The sequence below is a fragment of the Microchirus variegatus genome, assembly GCF_963457635.1.
Source record: "Microchirus variegatus genome assembly, chromosome: 2".
NCBI lineage: Eukaryota > Metazoa > Chordata > Actinopteri > Pleuronectiformes > Soleidae > Microchirus > Microchirus variegatus.
Genome location: NC_139803.1, coordinates 8804790 through 8822137, shown reverse-complemented (window position 1 = coordinate 8822137; position 17348 = coordinate 8804790). Strand labels below are relative to the sequence as shown.

Below are 17348 nucleotides of genomic sequence, written 5' to 3'. Positions count from 1 at the left end.
AAGAGAGAGCAAAGGGCAGAATGAGGTGAAAGACTTGTTTTTTTCTTTGATTTATTCTTAACGTTCTCTCTCGTCTGAGCACATGTTACCGGGGCTCGAGGAGCGAGGAAAGGGCGACAGCGTTGGTTGTTGACCCTTCAGTGATGATTTGGGCTCGACATGGAAGCAGCTTTCTGAGGCAATATGAGAATATGGACCAATGTTCATGTTTTATTGAACCTTATTTATTCATTCTTAATTGATTTGGTTTATTATTATTTTTACTACTACGTGTTTTTCCTTTTTCATAAAGGTTTGTGGACTGAAAGTAGCGTGCAGAGCTCATATAGCGACTGGCGAAACATTGAAAATACATAGAGAAAAATGACTTTTTCTGACAAATATGTAAGGAACAGATCAGAGAAATAAACACGTGTGCTAAAATCCTGTGCCAAACACCGTATACTGGCGTTGCCTTCCTGTAACATTGGACTGCGTTATGACAGTTTACATTTTACAGACTGCTCTTGAGACCTTAACGGTGCATTAGATTTGCTCCTTGTCACTGGGTTCTGTGCTTCATATGTCATGAAACATAAAATCTAGAAGAATCTGGGGGTGCTTGTGTAGCAAACGTCAACTTCTTTCCCTCAGAGCACACGTTTTCTCACATCGTTCTGTATCGAATTCCGTTATTTTCTAATACTCCGACACACATACGAAGCCTTGTTTACATATTTTTTTTCTCAACACAAAAAGGGATAAATTCATCCACCGTGTTCCAGCAGCAGAGGGAAAAAAAGTGTTATTGTTGAAACCCAGGTGTTCCATTTGTATGGCTTTGGTTTACGTGTGTTTTTTAGCGTTGTAAATGTGTGTAACGTTTTAAAATGAAGAGATTATGAGGAACCGCTTATTTGCACAAAGTCAGACAAGAAAGTTGATATGAAACCAGCAGCACTCGTGGATTAGCAGCAGTATGGTTAAAAAAAAAAGAAAAGAAAAAATTATTTATTTCAGCTCTGTGCAACCTCATTCATGGCTTCATTTATTTAGATGAAAGCATGACACACATACAGTAGCTTATTCTTATAAATAAAAAAGTTTAATGAGGTATTGTTTATATGTTATGTAAAAAAAAAACAATTTTCTTTATTTTGATAGTTTCCAATACAGTATATTTCTTACTAGTAGTACGAGAACTATAACGTGTGTCAGCAACAACAACAAGGAAAAAAACAGTAAAATAAACAAAAGCAGACCATTAGGTTGAAATAAAACGAACTGAGTTGAAGAGAAAAAAAACATTTTAACCTGATGCTGTTCTGCTTCGATGAATCTCCACAGGTGACGTCTTCATTTTGAGCTTCTTGCCTCACTGGGAATGATTTCCCCTCTGCAGAAGCAGCAACCAGTGAAGGGATTTCCACAAACTGATAATGAGATAAAAAGAGAAAAGAAGTCAGGGGGTGTGAGAGAAAATCCATTTTGGCTTCGCAGACGACCTCTTCTGCAGTTGTCACATGTGTCATGTGTAATTTTTCTGTATATGCCCAGCATCAGCATCATCATCATACAGTTATGTGCCGCCATCATCGCTGTGCTGTTGAAACACACTCACCGGCACATTGGCACATGTGGTTTACCAAAGTGCTCCCACAGCTGCACCACAGTGTTACAATCTGTTGCAATACCAATACCTGTACCTCTGTTCAACAATTGTCTATCAATAATAATAATAATAATAATGATAATAATGATGATTAAAATATGTTTCAAAAACACATGGATGGTGTTTGTGTACAGAGCTTTAACATAGACTCCCAGTGTGTGAACTTCTCTGAGTTTAGAGATAGAAATAGTAGTAGTAAAAGTATTTAACTATTAATTTTACCAATAAAAAGACTTATTATTTGAGATCATTCATTAATTTCAATGTTTATTTAAACAAATATGGGTCATCAAACCCTCAAAGTTTGGGAAACTGATGTGTTCCAGTGTAATGTCCAAGTTTGAACACTAGGAGACAGTGTAAGTAAGTGTCTGAAACCAATGCAGACGCGAAGAAGAAAGGCATCCCATCGTTAGCATGAGCCATCCAGTCAAAATCTGACAATACGGCAGGCGTTTTAAACATTTACTCCGACATTTATTGCGCGTTGATGACAGTTATGAGCATAATAGGAGCGTATTTATACTAGTGGGGGAATACGAGTGAAGACGTGTCCGAACATTGCTTAATTTAATGTAACTTGTCAAGCAATGCTCTTTAGCTAACTCGCTAGCTTGCCACTGTTTACTATTTTTGTCCACCGCCGCAGCCATGAGCGAAGATGACTGTCCACCGTCGACAAATAAAGACAAAGACTCCACTCTCCTGTTCACCAAAGACGGACAGCGCTACTACGTGAGTAAGAGCGGGGTAGTGGACAGCAGGAACGTGATAACGCCGCACGAACCCGACAACAACGTCTCCTCGTACGACATGGACGATCCGGACGAGGAGAGCGACGTGCTGGACACTTCGGATCCCAGGGACAGCGCCGCCAGTCCGGAGGAGCCCAACGACGATGAGACCTCGGAGGGCGACAACGCCCCCAAACAGTGCACTTACGATGGATGCACGGAGACCACGACGCAGGTGGCCAAGCAGAGGAAGCCGTGGATGTGCAAGAAACACCGCAACAAGATGTACAAAGACAAGTACAAGAAGAAGAAGAGTGACCAGGCCATGTCCAGTGGGAAACTTGACGTAAGTTTGAGCAGCTTTTTATACTTCATGGCCGTCAAAAATGTCTGGATATTCACTAAAATTCACATGTAAACTCATTGAGTTTAACTCAGAAATTAGCATCTGTTGTTTATAGCTTAATCACACTATATGTTAAAAGGATCACTCTGATTTTTTACTTTTTTTAATTCAATACTTTATTATTAATGTAGTATATATGTGATAGTAAAGCAAGGATTACATTTTTGTTTGGCAATTGCTGTCGTGCAGGAGTAATCAAGGTGATGCTATAGCCTTGATTACTCTTCTGATTTGTGTGCTATTTTTTGTCCATTTTCAACCCTAACCTGTTTTCACCAAAGAGCCTCAAAATGTGAAAACTAAATAAATTCCAGGAGTTCTATTACGTCTTGACATCACTGTGTTGCTTGGGCTCTAATTACTTTTGTGTGCACCAATTCATGGCTGATGAAGCCAATTCTTTTATTTTAGACTTGACTTAAACCTCTGTTTGTTTGCTTTGTCTTATGTTTGTGGTGAACAGGAAAACTCTGAGGAGCGACCTGTATCTGTGAACAAACAGCGTCTTAGTGCCATGGGGGACCGACCTGCCAGACCCTCGCTGATAGAGCAGGTCCTCAACCAGAAGAGACTGGTAAGTCACTGCAAGATGCCCAACTGCACTGGGATGCCAGTTATTTCGCTGTTTCTTATCTTATTTATCTTTTATTGTTGCTAATGTTATTGCTGTCATTTGTGATGTTGTGTCAATATGAAATCCCCCCATGGAGGATAATAAAACACAGACATTTGCATCTGTGTGTCCTCCTCAAGTCACTGCTCAGAAGTCCGGAGGTGATCAGTTTCCTGCAGCAGCAGCAGGAGCTCCTGGCCACACAGAGCCGCAGCCAATCACAGGGGCAGTTCCACGGTTGCTGACATCGGCTGGTAAATGCAACCACTGGTGTTTGGGGGTGTGTAAATAGATTTAAAACAAAAATATGCACTATAAAGAATCTCTGCAGTCAGCCATTACAGGCTAAAAGCCCAAAATGATATTTTTCTTCTCTTTTGTTTTTATTTGTGTTTTACTATATTTTGTCTGAAGGATTTATTACCCTTCTTCTTCTCCTATGTTTGTTTTCCTTTGGACATCAATTGTTGTTACATGTGACAATCAGTTTGTGTCATGCATGTGTGTGTGTGTGTGTGTGCAGTCTCTATCGAGGCAAAAAAGTAAATTGAAGCAGAAACACAACAAGTGATGTTTGATGGAACGTACGCTGTTCAGGTTTGCACTGTTGTCTCCGTGTGGAAAATGACATGGTGAGGTCATGTACTGTATATTGTTTGTTTGTTTTAGTTGAAGTGTAAGTAACCCTTGCTGTGAAGATTAAATGAAAAATAATTATGTCAGCATTGAGAAATGTTGTTTTATTACCTCCACAATGGAGGTTTTGTTTTTACCTGGTGTTGTCCTGGAGCAGGATAAATGGAAGAACCCGTTAAACTTTGGTGCATGGGGTCCAGGACCTGGCTTTGCTGTAAGGCTTGAGTGAATTTTAGGAGACTGTCAGGCTTTGGCCGAGGTATGTGGATTATATAAACTTAAACATTAAAGAAAAAGAAACACTTTAATGGAATGAAGAAAAAAGCAACCAGTACATTAAACATTAGTCCATGGAAATACGTACAACAGCGATAACATTCATAATACACAATCTTGAGTACCTACATATCCCAAACTCTTCATGTCTTGGAGTGTAGTGAACATGACTTAACATGATATGTAAATTGCGTAAATCAATTTCAGTTCGGCTGCATGATGTGACGAAGCCGTAACTGATATTTCCCCCTTATTTAGTGTGAGATGTCAAGAGGAGGACAGTAAGGGACTGAAAACCTGGACATGGAAGAGCGTACAGAATCTACGACTACCTGTGTAAAGTGTTTTCATGTTAGGACACTGAGGAAATGGGATTGTGCGGGGAGCCCATCTGTGTCAGGACCTTGTCCAGCCACTGCAGGGGCCCGTGCAGGTGCACCTCGATCCAGCAGGGGGTGCTGGTTACGTCTTGACGATGGTATTCAGCGCCCCAGCCCTGAGGAGAAGATGCAAGCGTGAATCTCAGCTGTGCAAGGTGGCAATTCTTTTAACTTTTTCATGTACTTCAAGGTTAAACTAACACAATAATATTTAAGGGTAGATGTCCAGACCTTATACGTTAGGTTCCAAGTAGAAATGGGTAAAAAAAAAAAGGATAATTATCACTACATTTACAACATTTCTAGCTCTCCCTCTACCTTGACAAAGCTCATCCGTATGGTGCACATCTTTGTGAGCTCGTAGACGACCTCGAAGCCGTGATTGACAGACTGCGCGAGGAGCTGCGCAAACAGCTGGTTGTTGAAGATCTTCAGGCTGCAGCCGCTGGGGATCTTGCACACGGTGGTCGGGTGGAAGCCGTGCTGGAAGTTACAGTTGCGGCTCTGGACGAAGATGCTGCTGTCGCTCAGACACTCGGCGTATACCTCGCCACCGACGTAGTACAGGTGTAAACCTGAAAAGCACAGATGACAAAGGTACTTCAATGATAGAGCAACTTGAATGTCTCAACTAAAGAAAAACAGCCTTCTGTGAGCATAGAAACAAAAAGTATCCAGTAAAACAAAGATCTAAATTCACTAAATGAACTGAAACAGCTGCATTTTTCTCATATTCTACCAGAGGGGGGGGAAACAACACAAGGCCATCTTTATACTTGAAAAGAAGGAGCATCATTAGTGTCTGTGAATTGGAGACAAATAACCCTCAATGCTCCGTGTCACCCCTATCATTTAAAACCACACTGGACAGATTTGTGTAAGCCACAGATTCCTGATACCGGTCCAAAAACAGCAACTCTTACACCACTAGAAGAAGAAAAAAGAAAAAAACTACCATGTGGCCTGAAGGATTCAGCACACAAAGATATTATGTTTGTGTGTTTGAAAGTTATTGATGAGTGTTAGCTACAGTTCATCAACACATTAGTTCTCTGCTGTGAATTACCTGCGCGGGTGGTCCAGCCTACCTTTGCCTATGTGCCTGCGTGTGTGCTCGATGGTGGAGTTGCGGTTGACGTTGGACAGCAGGCCGAGGCAGAAGCGGTTCTTGTTGTTGGACGGGTCCGTGAAGCCGTCCACCAGGACGCTGCGCGACGACGCGTGGAAAGTCTCGCCCACGCGGTTGTTGAGCTCGTAGTATGCGATGGAACACCAGTACTCTGGTTCCTCGTAGCACACGGGTCGTAAATCTGCAAACGTGAATGGGACAGCGCAAGTGGAGTTGGTCACTGTGCGATATTATATTTCAGATACTTGACCACATCGCCATAAAAATCCCATAAATCTGTCACAAAGCATCCTGCCATTGATTTGCAACATGAACTCCAGGAGCTGACACAAGCAGAGATACTGTATCGACGAATCAATGCCTTATTCACACATTTATAATCTTGCTTATTCATGTGTTTGTTTGACGTGAGGTTACCTGTGTGTGGAGCAGAAAACATGAGTTTAGTGGTTGCCGTGGAGTTGTTGGGCTTCACGTCCTCTGGAGGGCTGGTCTCCATCATGCTGTACGGAGGTGGAGGAGTCTCAGCTGGAGAAGCACGGTAACAACAGTGTTTAGATTAGTTAGAAGGAGAATTGAGGAAAACTGATTGATGCACTCGTGAGGATAGACACATGATAGTCGAGATAGACGAGCAAAGATGAAAAAATCTCAACATTTAAGAATGAGGCAAGTTATTTCAACAAGTCCTTTGACATTTGGGGACTAAGATGTAGGTCAAAGAGTTTTTTATTGACTCTGAAATGAACTCTGAAACTCCATCATACAGATTATACGGTTTCTTCTCTGCGGACGTTTCCACAACAGAGTGCAACAATACTTGAAATGGTCGATTAGCAACTACAGATGCATTTTAAAGCGCTGCGTGTAAACGGCCCAAGTGAAACCTGAATCTGTATTAAAAATGGACAATAAGGCTTAAAAGTGTCAGTTTTCTTGTCAGGATCCCCACCTGTGATGTGATACGGACTGCCAGGCTCTGTGGAACTGTTGGGGGAGCTGGGGTAACTCTGTGAGGCAGGAGACTGAACGAGAGAGGACGAGGTGGTGGTGGACGAGGAGAAGGTGGAGCACGGCAGCGGAGGAAAGGAGTCCGGGTAAGTGGCGTTCTGGGGCATCAGAGGCTCGTTGTGCAAAGAGGCGTTCCTGAACTTTGCCAGTAAACTGTGTTGAGGGTTAAACTCGCTGTGGCGCGGGACCAGAACCGGTGGCAGCACTGAGACGACATGAGGGGGGGAAAAAAGCTCATATTACTGCCAATCGTCCTGGATCAGATGTTCTGCTTTCCATTTGAGAATCCAGAAAAGCTTATTACACTTTTCTGAAACCACAAAAACAAAATCAGAGGATATGTCTTTGCTATATCTATCTATAACTGCGTCTGTGTGCAGTACATACCTGGTGTCTCCACGCGCCTGTAGTGGTACGGGTTGACGCAGATGTCCTTCTGCTTGGAGCCGAAGGGGAACTCGCAGCACTCCAGGGCTTTGAGCTCGTGGTGGGACTGCAGGTCAGGCCAGCGCCACACTCTGCAGTAGATGACGTGGGGCAAACCCTTTCTGTGCGACACCTGCAGCCTCCCGTCCAGTGACCGGGGAATGGTAACGCACTTGCCTAAATAAAAGATGAATGTACAAGAGTCACAAGAGAACTAGTCTAGAGATTTAAAATCAGGCCCTGCAACGTGACCAAAAACTACAGCGGTTACAATGTTTTATCACTCCTCTGCTTCCTCCTTCACACTGACTTAAGATTCATGGAGATGACAGCAGAGACGTCAAAGTTTGTTTTCCGAAACCAAAAATAATTATTTTCATCACTCCATCTTAAAGAAAATACATTAAAAAAGTCTTGATTACAATAGGATGGAGATTCTAACTCAGTTTGTCGTGAGTCCACCATTTTCCATCTTAAAGATCCAAACTGTAAGAATCTAGTGATCATGGTGAGAATGCAGATTGTAACACCTCTGCTCACCCCCTCCCTTTGTCCATGTGTCATTGGATGATGTTCCACCAACATTTGTATAATAAGCCTTTTGGTATTTTTCCACTATAGAATATCGCCTCACCTCGCCTCTACATGGTCTGGCTGGTTTTCCAGTACTATAGTCTAGTTTAGTTTAGTTTTAGAAGTGACGCACTCAGACTAGTGACTCATAAAGCAGTTGTTTTCTTGAATCATTAGAATCAGTTAAAGATTTGTTCAGTACTTCCTGTCTGAGTCACCAGACTGAAATACAGCGGCAGGGTTTGTGATGCTAAATACACCAGACTGCTCTGTTAAATATTGAGATTTTAGACATTACCTTTGCTAAATGTTGGGAGATTAACACACATTTTCAGGATTTTTAAGTCTTTTTAACTGATCTACATTTCGGCATTGTTTGATTCTTCCTGTGAAGGCACTCTAACCAATCAGTGCAAGGTCTTCAGTACCTTTAAAAGTCTTATTCTGAGGCTACAGGCAATAAAATATTCATTTTCTGCCAGTAGACCCTCCTAAATGTTACACAATGCCCCTGCTTTAAATCCTATATCCAGGGTGGAAGCCCCTCTCCTCAGTGTTACTCACTGGGCTGTCCAGGGCAGCTGAGCGCCCTCTCCAGCTCCTCCATCGCCCCCTTCTTCTTCTTCAGCTTCTTCACCAGAGAGTCCACCGCCTTCTCCGCCCACTTCTCCTCCTCATCACCTTGCTTCCAGCCCAACAGGCGCTTCACCGCCGGGCTCGTGAACGAGAACAGCGACGTGATGGAGTTGGTGGAGTTCATAGTGGAGGTGAGCTGTGATTTCAGGAGGGTAAAAGTTCTCCTTGAGTTACAAATACGTGGCCAGGGTAGAAAGTCTGTGTAAACAGAGCCCTTCTTTTTTGTGGAATTCCGTTGTCAGTTCGGAGCAGAGCTGGTGGAGGAGCTGGACTCCTGCCCAAACCCTAAATCTCCTCTCTGCGTTGGCACACACACAATCCTGAAGTCTCCTGTAAGGGGAGGTGACTCCTTACACGGCCAGAAGTCCTGGTTTCCAGTTTCAATCACCTGGCAAGAGATGAGACACACAGTATTAACTGCTAATTTACTTAAAAAGTGAGCACAGTTGAAGAAAGAGTTCAGGGGTCAAGTAGAAAAGAGACTGGGGTTTATTTACTGTTATGATTACCTGGACAAATTTAATGAACTGGAGTAGGTTTTCCAGGATAAGGAGCCACTGTTACAGAGACCCCCCCCCCCCTCTCCTCCAACATACTCAACAACAACAAGGTTATTATTCTGTGATGTGAATATGAAACCAAAAAAAAAAAAGGTAGAAAACAGCAGAGCTCATTTCTAGATTCACCAACAATGAGGAATGTCCTTTCTGGCCTCTGTTTCTATGATCATGCCACTGACGCCCAGGAGCCATACTGTCTGGCCAGAACACATCACAGGACAGGAGGGGGGAGAGAGGCAGGGAGAGGGAGGGAGACAGAGACTCAAAGAGGGAGGGAGGGAGGAAGAGAAAGAGAGAGATCCCTGTTTTTGTGTTTGTCTTTCTGTCTGCTATTGAAAATCACACAAATGTAAGATGGTGTGAAAATATGAAGACGAAAACATTATTTTTGTGTTTGACCCATGTGGCACAAAAGCACCTTTATTTTGTTGCCTGTGCTGTAAATCACTCTTGCATATCAGATTATATATTCTTTTACTTTATAAAAAGGCTTTAAAAAAAAGCCATTATTTCTCTCTTTAATGATATGCCACTTACAGGCCACCTCCGCACGTGTAAATAAGCTGTGATGTGAGCAGGACAAACACGCGGACCAGACAGCTGGGTTTCTTTTTTACAATGACAGCAAAAGCGCACACGCTCAGTGCGGCATCGCTCTTTTGCGGAGCCTGGCGTCTCTGAGTCTGCAGGCTCAGATAGGCTAATTACCTAATGCTTTATCACTACTACACCCCCCCCCCCCCTTTTCCTTAAAAGTAAACACGGCAGCTTCCTTTAATATGACTACACCAACGTCTTTTTGTCCCCGTGACCAAAAACGTGTGCGCCTTTTATTATTTTAACGCATCACATTTTACTGTAGGTGAGCGCACTTTGTGATTGTTTAATTACATCATTATAAACACAGTCACAGTTATAAATCAGTGTATTTTCACAAGTTTAATTCATTTATTTTAAATATATTGTCTATGCAATTGTCTTAACTGCAAAACTGCATTGCATATGATAAATAATAATAATAATGATATTATAATAAACATTATTACTATACTTAATCCATAATCAAATTCTGCAACAGTGAAATTGTTTTGAAACTTAAGGGCTATATATACATATGGGAAATTCTATTTTTTATTGATATATATACATATATTATATAAAAAGTAGGTTTTATTTGCTCACCTGTGACAACAAGTGCAGTCTCAGCCCTGTGCTGTGCGTGAGAAGGTTTCCCAGCCTGTGTGGGTCAGACCAGCCGAAGGTGTGTGTCATGTAAAGTATGTGTGTGTGTGAGTCTGCGAGCATGTGTGTGTTGACGTTAAAACGTCAAGGCGGCCTCAGTTACATCTACATCCGGCTGGAGCTTTCAAAATAAAAAGTGAACTGTGCAAGGAGCAAGCTGAAGATGACGTGAAGTAAATCAATTTAATGTAATGTACTTTATTTTTTATAGCCCTGTACAACAACACACAGGTGACTAAAGTGCTTTACAAAATAAAAGGATTACAGACACATAGCACTAAGACAGACGGTAAAAACAAAGCAATTAAATCAATAAAATAATAACTACTGAGTGAATGATAAACGGGCTACACAAATTATAATACGTCACGAAAAAATAAGATAGTTGTAGGACTGTGTACATGGATGTGACGAATAGTGCCAAAATAAAGCTTACATTAATTTTGTGCAGCTGTATTTCTAATCTCTTTATTGTGAAAACACAGCGCCACCGTGTTCCGGCTGTTGCTCCGCTCCTCTGCGGACACAGTCATTGACGCAGGTCTGCCTGAAGAGCCCGGAGCCTCCACTCCTCCTGCAGCCCCAGCAGAGCGAGCGCCACACAGCCTCGGCCTCGGCGTCAGCTTGGCTGGAACCGCAGCGCCTGCATGTGAGATCCCTCCGCCGCCGCCGCTCCTCATCCCCGGAACTTTCCCAGGATTTCAAGGATTTCACGGTGAGGTGAGGCTTCTCTGCAGCAGCAGCAACCGTGCACGTCCACACACACACACACACACATACGCACCTATGTGCGTGACACCTGAGTCAGACCTCTATATTCCCACCACAGTTTATTCTACTTAAAAACACCACTGGGCTCTAACCAACAGAGACCAGGAAGGTAAACAATCCCACCTGTTCGCCCACTTTACACTTTTTCCATTTAATTTTCCTCATATTTACTTATATTATAACACTTATATGATTACAGTGACTAATATAGCAGATGCCAGAGCAGTGATATTAGTTGTATTTCCAGGTGCTGCAATACTATATTCAATGTATAATCAATATTTGTTCCTATATAATATTTACATGTAAAGTTATAGACCAGGGTGTATGGTTAATTGCCCTATTATATATGCACCTGCAGCCTAAATAATGCAAAAATATGATATATGATATATAACAATGGCTCTTAGCGGTTTCACTATCTGCTGATGAGACTCTCCCACTGAGGTATTTCTCATTGCGGATGGATACGATCCTTTTATTGGGAGTGTGGCGGTGACTGGTCCAGTTAATGACGCAAGCCCCGGCTGGCGACAGTGAGTCTACAAGTTTGACATTTTCACAGTTTACAGCAACTGCTGTGGAACGTAACAATACTCCGGAACACGGAGAGAAACCACTCTGGGGATCAGGTTAGAAAAAACCTTATGATATTTATATTTCAAACCACCAGGTGGATGATCAGAATGCACCACTGGGATATGAATGATGCTGATGTGGCATTAATAGGTGATGGAAAGCCAGGAAAGTCTGGTGCACAGAGCCTCTAATTTATGCATTAATTTTTAATAAACAATATCATCATATGAATTATTTTCAGTGGCATTGTCAGCCTCACCTGCAGCAGGAAATGCACAGGTGTTACTGATCACAACAACAAAAGCTTTGCTGTGCATTTAGGCATCACATATTTGTTAAAGGAAGACCGCTCACTCCCATTAATTATCCATAAGTAACAATTAAACATTTACTTAAGTCACATCATTTTATAGTGACAGGAAACTAGAGAGATATATGACCATGAAGCATCTCCTGTTTGTCTTGTCTGGTCAGAAAAAGGCAGACATTCAGGCAAAGCACAAACAGGATGCTCTTTCCCTGTGGCTCCGGGAGGCCCCAGAGACATCCGCATCACATCACACAAGCCGTAAAAAAAGAAAAAAAAAAAACCTCAGACAAACAGCTCCACACGATGAACTTCACATACAGAAACTGCTGGACACTTTCCAGTAACATCCATACGAGGAGGACGAGGCAGGAGCACAGTAATCCAGGGTTCCCAGCTCTCTTTCATGTCAAGGAAAACCTAATCTCATGATAAACCTCCTCCCCTTCTCTTTACCCTCTACAAACCCCTTGTAATCCTGATCCCAGCTAACTTCATTTCAGGACTTTAGATGTTAAATCTAATTTTACTCCCATAAATAAAATAAAACCATTGAGACAGATCCTGGAGATTTCGTAAAGAAAAAAAGGAAAAGAAAGAAGTTGAAGACGCATTATCCTGACCAAAGTATTCCCTGTTAAATCTAGTGTTGTAAACAAGACCACATTAACCAAGACTATATACTACACTGTGTATCAGTCTATAAAACTATAAAAATAGCAAACCACTGGAAATGTGTAAATCACAAGCGTACTTTATGTAAAAACAAAAGATTTCTGTGATGGGCCAAAACATCTTTCAACAGCCTGACTGCATTGGAGTGCATAGTTTTATTCATAAATGTTGTATTTATAATCCTATTTGTGCTATTTCTCAGAATTTTCAATCGTAAAAACCGTTTGCTGCTTACACCCAAGCAAAGACAGGATAATAAATCGATCATCACTGTCTGCCGTTACATCTCAAGCTCGCTCTCCTCTAAGTGTGGGAGTGGTGGTGCCACGGTGTGTTGTGTTTTTTTTTTCGACGTCTAGTAAAACAAACTTTAGAAATGATCTCCTCTCCGAGTTACTATAACAATTTGATTTAAATGAATGAAAGAGCAACTAAAAATGTGTCTGAGGCGGAAACGAGACCAAGACCTTGAAAAAGTGGAATCTTAGAGTCCATAGGAGACAAAATGTAAACAGCTACATTTTGAGCCCTATATAAATCTCAGGTTTACTCGGGTTTAACTCTTTTAGAAAAAGACGAATTTACAAGCAGACCTTTGCAGTTTCACCCGACTGCTTTGAAGCTTTTAACTAACACAGTCATGTGTTGTGCTGTCTGACTCCTGGTGGGACCCTCAGGTCTTGCTTTTGTTGCTGATTCACTTACATCCTCCCCCAAAGTCAGTGCAAATCATGAAACTATCATTTTTACAGTAATCATTGACATTCTTTTATTTTGGTTTCAGTCATTCATCAGCCTTATTTCCTCAAATTACAATCCACTCCCTCTTTGTAAATCTCAAACAACGACAACATTGTGTCCTCTAACATCATTTCCTACAAGTCTCTGTCACTTACACCCGACTGGCCACAAAATACACATGAAGTAACTTAGTAGATGAATCACTCATACAGGCTTTCTGTAACCCACGGCAACAGAAATGTGCATGTAACAGTGGCTATCGCAAGCCAATAGCTGAATAAAAAAAACAAGGCAGGACCATGAGGATCCCACAACTGTGTCACTACGTTTGTGTTGTTGTTGGTTACAGTACATGATGGACACAGTTGTTTAATCCCACCTCTTTCAGAGATTTGATGGTCCTATCACAGGCTGTCTCTAGGATACCAGGGGCCTGTCTGATTGGCTACTCGCTCTTCAGTGATGATTCCAGTTTCCAGGCTCCGGTGAGGTAGCGCAGACGAATGAAAATCAGGTCTTGACCCATCTGCAGCCAGCTCCAAAATGGGACAAGCTTGGATCCTGGCAGAACAGATGCATATGCACTTAATCCTCAAATTATGCTTTTAAGAGACAGATAATGGAAATATACCTTTTTACCTATTTAAAGTGGACAAACCATGCAGTAATGCAATCAGAAAATACTTAAAAGTAGGATTAGGAATGCGACAGTCACGGGTAATTAGTCAGTCAAATATATGGAACAGAGATATTTATAGAACTATAGATAGGTGGAACAGTGGCAGCACACACGCCCACATATTTCATGAAAAACCTACCCTCTATTTCGGTCCAGTTGACCGCCACTTCTGCTATGGGGATTTTAAAACACTGCGCAATAAACAGGAGCTCCACATCAAAAGCCCTGTGAGAAGAAAAGAGAAAAGTGTAGAGAAGTTTAATTCAAATTCAATCACACAGATCGTTTTAATGAAACTGTCAAATAAGTGCTGGGTATGGGAAATATTATTTTACACTCTTGCCCTTGGTACTGAATCTGTAAAATAATATTTGGATATGGCTGCAATACAGAACAGATGTTACCCTTACCATCGCTCCACATGGAGAGAAGAGAAAGTCTTGAGCGCAGCCTCACGTGTGAAAAGCTTGAAGCCGCACTGTGTGTCCTTGATGCCCCTCACACAGAAGAACCACACCAGGAAGTGAAAGCCGTACATAAGGAATGTGCGAAACACAGATCTCTACGACAAAGACACAAGATCGGTAAGTTTGTGATTAAACAGACACACGATCTCAAACGGAATAGAAATAATTACCTCAGCTACAGAATCTTTTTCAAGGTGAGCTCTTGAACCACAGGCTATTGCCATGTTCTCCTAAAATTAAACACAAAGACATTCAGACAGGCCTTGAACAAACCATCTCCTAATAATACATGAAAGATAGAAAAATTCAAAAACATGACCTCACCGGTTTGGGGTTGATGTTTTGAAGTCCAGCTTCAACTTTGTCAAGGTCAGAAAACTTTGTGGCTCCGTCAGCATCTGCCATCAGGATGACTTTACCTCTGGAGCTCAGAGTTCCCTGCATTGGAGACAAAAGTACATGTATACTGAACACAAATGAAAACACTTAAATATTAGTTTTGTGCTACAGTCAGAAACAGCAGTTTGACAGGCTCACCATCCGCACAGCACCTCCTTTCCCCTTGTTCTCCACCAGCTTCAGGACCCGCACTTTGTCTGCACCATACTTTCTCGTGTACCGCAAAGCAACCTGGCAGGGTCATCACAACAGAGTTCACTCAAAGCAAAATCCCAACCGTTATCGTTTTAAAATGTTAGGTAAAAATATATTCATAGCATTATGTGAGAAAGATGAAAAGTAATACCTCTGTTGTTTTGTCTTTGCTGCCATCATCGACCACAATGACCTCATATGTAAAAGATGAGTTTTGTTTCTGTAGTCAGGCAAAAGAATTCCACAGTTATTCCACAACAGGCACTTTTTCAGTTGAATGCTGCCACCTACTGACCTCTTTGAGTATCACTGAGCCAGATAAAGCATAGATTTTGTCTTTTCAAAGCATACATCACGAAAAAATAATAATACAATTATTCTGACACTCTTTTTAACAGAGCCATATTAATCAAACTACATCTAAATTATCGAATCATATCGAAACTTCACTTATGTGTCTGATCTGAACACTTACCTGTCTTTTTTCTAGGTACTCCATAGCTTCATCCAGCATCACAGGCACTGCCATGACACAAAGTCACACACAAGTGAGTGTCATATGTTCTATTGTAAGTTATATGCAAATTATTTCAAACTTAAGTAAATTATAAAGAAATTGTAAAGACAAATCAACCAGCAGTGCTCCCCATCACTCACTTCGGAGCTCCTCATTGTAGGCTGGTATCACCACAGAGAGCTCCCTGGAATAAGGATCATGCAAACTGGGAAACAGCTCCTTCTCTCCAGAAGCAGTGAGGAAGTATTTCTCCTTCTCATGGCGTGTCAAGCTCACCATTCCAGCCGTGACGTGTGCTGCAACGAGCACCTTAAAAGAGAGAATGACATTTATTAATAATAACAAATCCATTTGTAAAGCATGAAAGAAATCAGGGGTGTAAATAACCCCTCACAAGATTAGAGGAAGACGATATATTTGGTCAAGTTTGCTGTTGTGTCACCTCGGTTAATCCTGTTGTTGCATTATATTTTAATATAATTGACAAAACTATGTGGTTTATTAGCAGAGGCAAAGAGTAAAGCTAGAACTAGGGCTGAACGATTATTGTGATAATTGATTAATCTGTCAAATATTATGAGTAATCGTTTGGTCCATAAAATGTCAGAAAATGTTGTCAGTGATGTTACCAAATGTCTTGCTTTGTCCACAAACTAAAATAATAATTTATAAATTGTTGCTGCCCTAGTTAGAATCATAAATGTTTGACATTTAAGGAAAATGCATCCATGCAAGTCCCAAACCAGAATACTAAACGACGTATTACATAGAAACAGGACACTCAGGTAGAAATCCAGAATAAAAACAATGGGTAAAAACAATGTCATAAAATTGGACAAATTATACTTCGAACTCCAGAAACACCAGTTTTTTAAGCTATTAGTCATCCCATGAACTCATAGCTACTTACCACAATAAAACCTAAAGCTGCTAATGCGACCAAGGCTTGAACTATTTCACAGAGGAAATCCATGTTCCATATGTAGCTGTGCAGTCACCTCTCAGAGTGGCTAGCTAAAAGTTAGCTTGTCTTTGGTTTGTTTTGCTTCGTAATCTCGCGGTCCGTGCTCTAACTTATTGGGGTACGCGGTGAAATACAAGATTATGGTTGTTGTTGTTTTTTGATGAAGAAATAAGTGAATGAAAGACCCCCGACAGTTTCTTCCTTCGGTCTGTGTACATGTCAGTGAACTCCAATCACAACTGAACACAACGCGGACAAGGAAGTGATGAGTTTTTTCTCGACACATCATCAGTTTGTGACAAGAGAGCATCGAGCCCTGCAGTAAAACCGACACTGCTACCTAGTGGACAGGGGTGGAAACAACCATAAGAATAATGGCGGATTGTGTTTTCAAAAATGAACACATAGCAAGACTCCTAAAGCAATATTTTGATCAAATTTGTACTTAAGCACAAGCAAAAGTACTGGTTTAAAAATGTACTCAAGTTAAACTCATGCTCCTATGAATTTATATGAACGTTTTCCATTTTAAAACGTTTATTTGCTGCGTATATTATTTCATTGTAAATATTGATTATATATTTCATATATATATAGATTTTTTTATGTTCAATCCTTAATAACAGGGAAGTTAGATTGATAGACAGACAGGCGTATTCATTTATTTACATTATTAGTTTTATTTGATTATTCAAAGGCAAATTTATAATATTTTTCCTTTTATTTATTTCTCATTCATCCATGTGCCTTTGACGACAACAAAATGTTGTTCTCCACATCA

The 17348-nt window shown here is 41.2% G+C and overlaps 3 protein-coding genes across 3 annotated transcripts; 1 reads left to right on the top strand and 2 right to left on the bottom strand.

Annotated features, from left to right (window-relative positions):
- Positions 1 to 2062: 2062 nt before the first annotated feature.
- Positions 2063 to 4073, top strand: rfxap (regulatory factor X-associated protein). The gene is made up of 3 exons (XM_083909957.1): positions 2063 to 2731; positions 3255 to 3365; positions 3545 to 4073. Exons 1-3 carry the CDS (start codon positions 2303 to 2305, stop codon positions 3647 to 3649), a joined length of 645 nt encoding a protein of 214 aa, XP_083766083.1. The 5' UTR covers positions 2063 to 2302; the 3' UTR covers positions 3650 to 4073.
- Positions 4074 to 4376: 303 nt separating this feature from the next.
- Positions 4377 to 10296, bottom strand: smad9 (SMAD family member 9). The gene is made up of 8 exons (XM_083902971.1): positions 10214 to 10296; positions 8400 to 8859; positions 7224 to 7439; positions 6778 to 7041; positions 6243 to 6353; positions 5785 to 6006; positions 5015 to 5271; positions 4377 to 4812 (listed from the first exon to the last, which is right to left on the bottom strand). Exons 2-8 carry the CDS (start codon positions 8593 to 8595, stop codon positions 4669 to 4671), a joined length of 1410 nt encoding a protein of 469 aa, XP_083759097.1. The 5' UTR covers positions 8596 to 8859; positions 10214 to 10296; the 3' UTR covers positions 4377 to 4668.
- A 3005-nt stretch (positions 10297 to 13301) lies between these two features.
- Positions 13302 to 17014, bottom strand: alg5 (ALG5 dolichyl-phosphate beta-glucosyltransferase). Its single transcript, XM_083904394.1, has 10 exons — positions 16514 to 17014; positions 15744 to 15912; positions 15562 to 15608; positions 15238 to 15306; positions 15030 to 15122; positions 14817 to 14930; positions 14663 to 14722; positions 14436 to 14587; positions 14165 to 14250; positions 13302 to 13907 (listed from the first exon to the last, which is right to left on the bottom strand). Exons 1-10 carry the CDS (start codon positions 16574 to 16576, stop codon positions 13792 to 13794), a joined length of 969 nt encoding a protein of 322 aa, XP_083760520.1. The 5' UTR covers positions 16577 to 17014; the 3' UTR covers positions 13302 to 13791.
- Between the last annotated feature and the right edge of the window lie 334 nt (positions 17015 to 17348).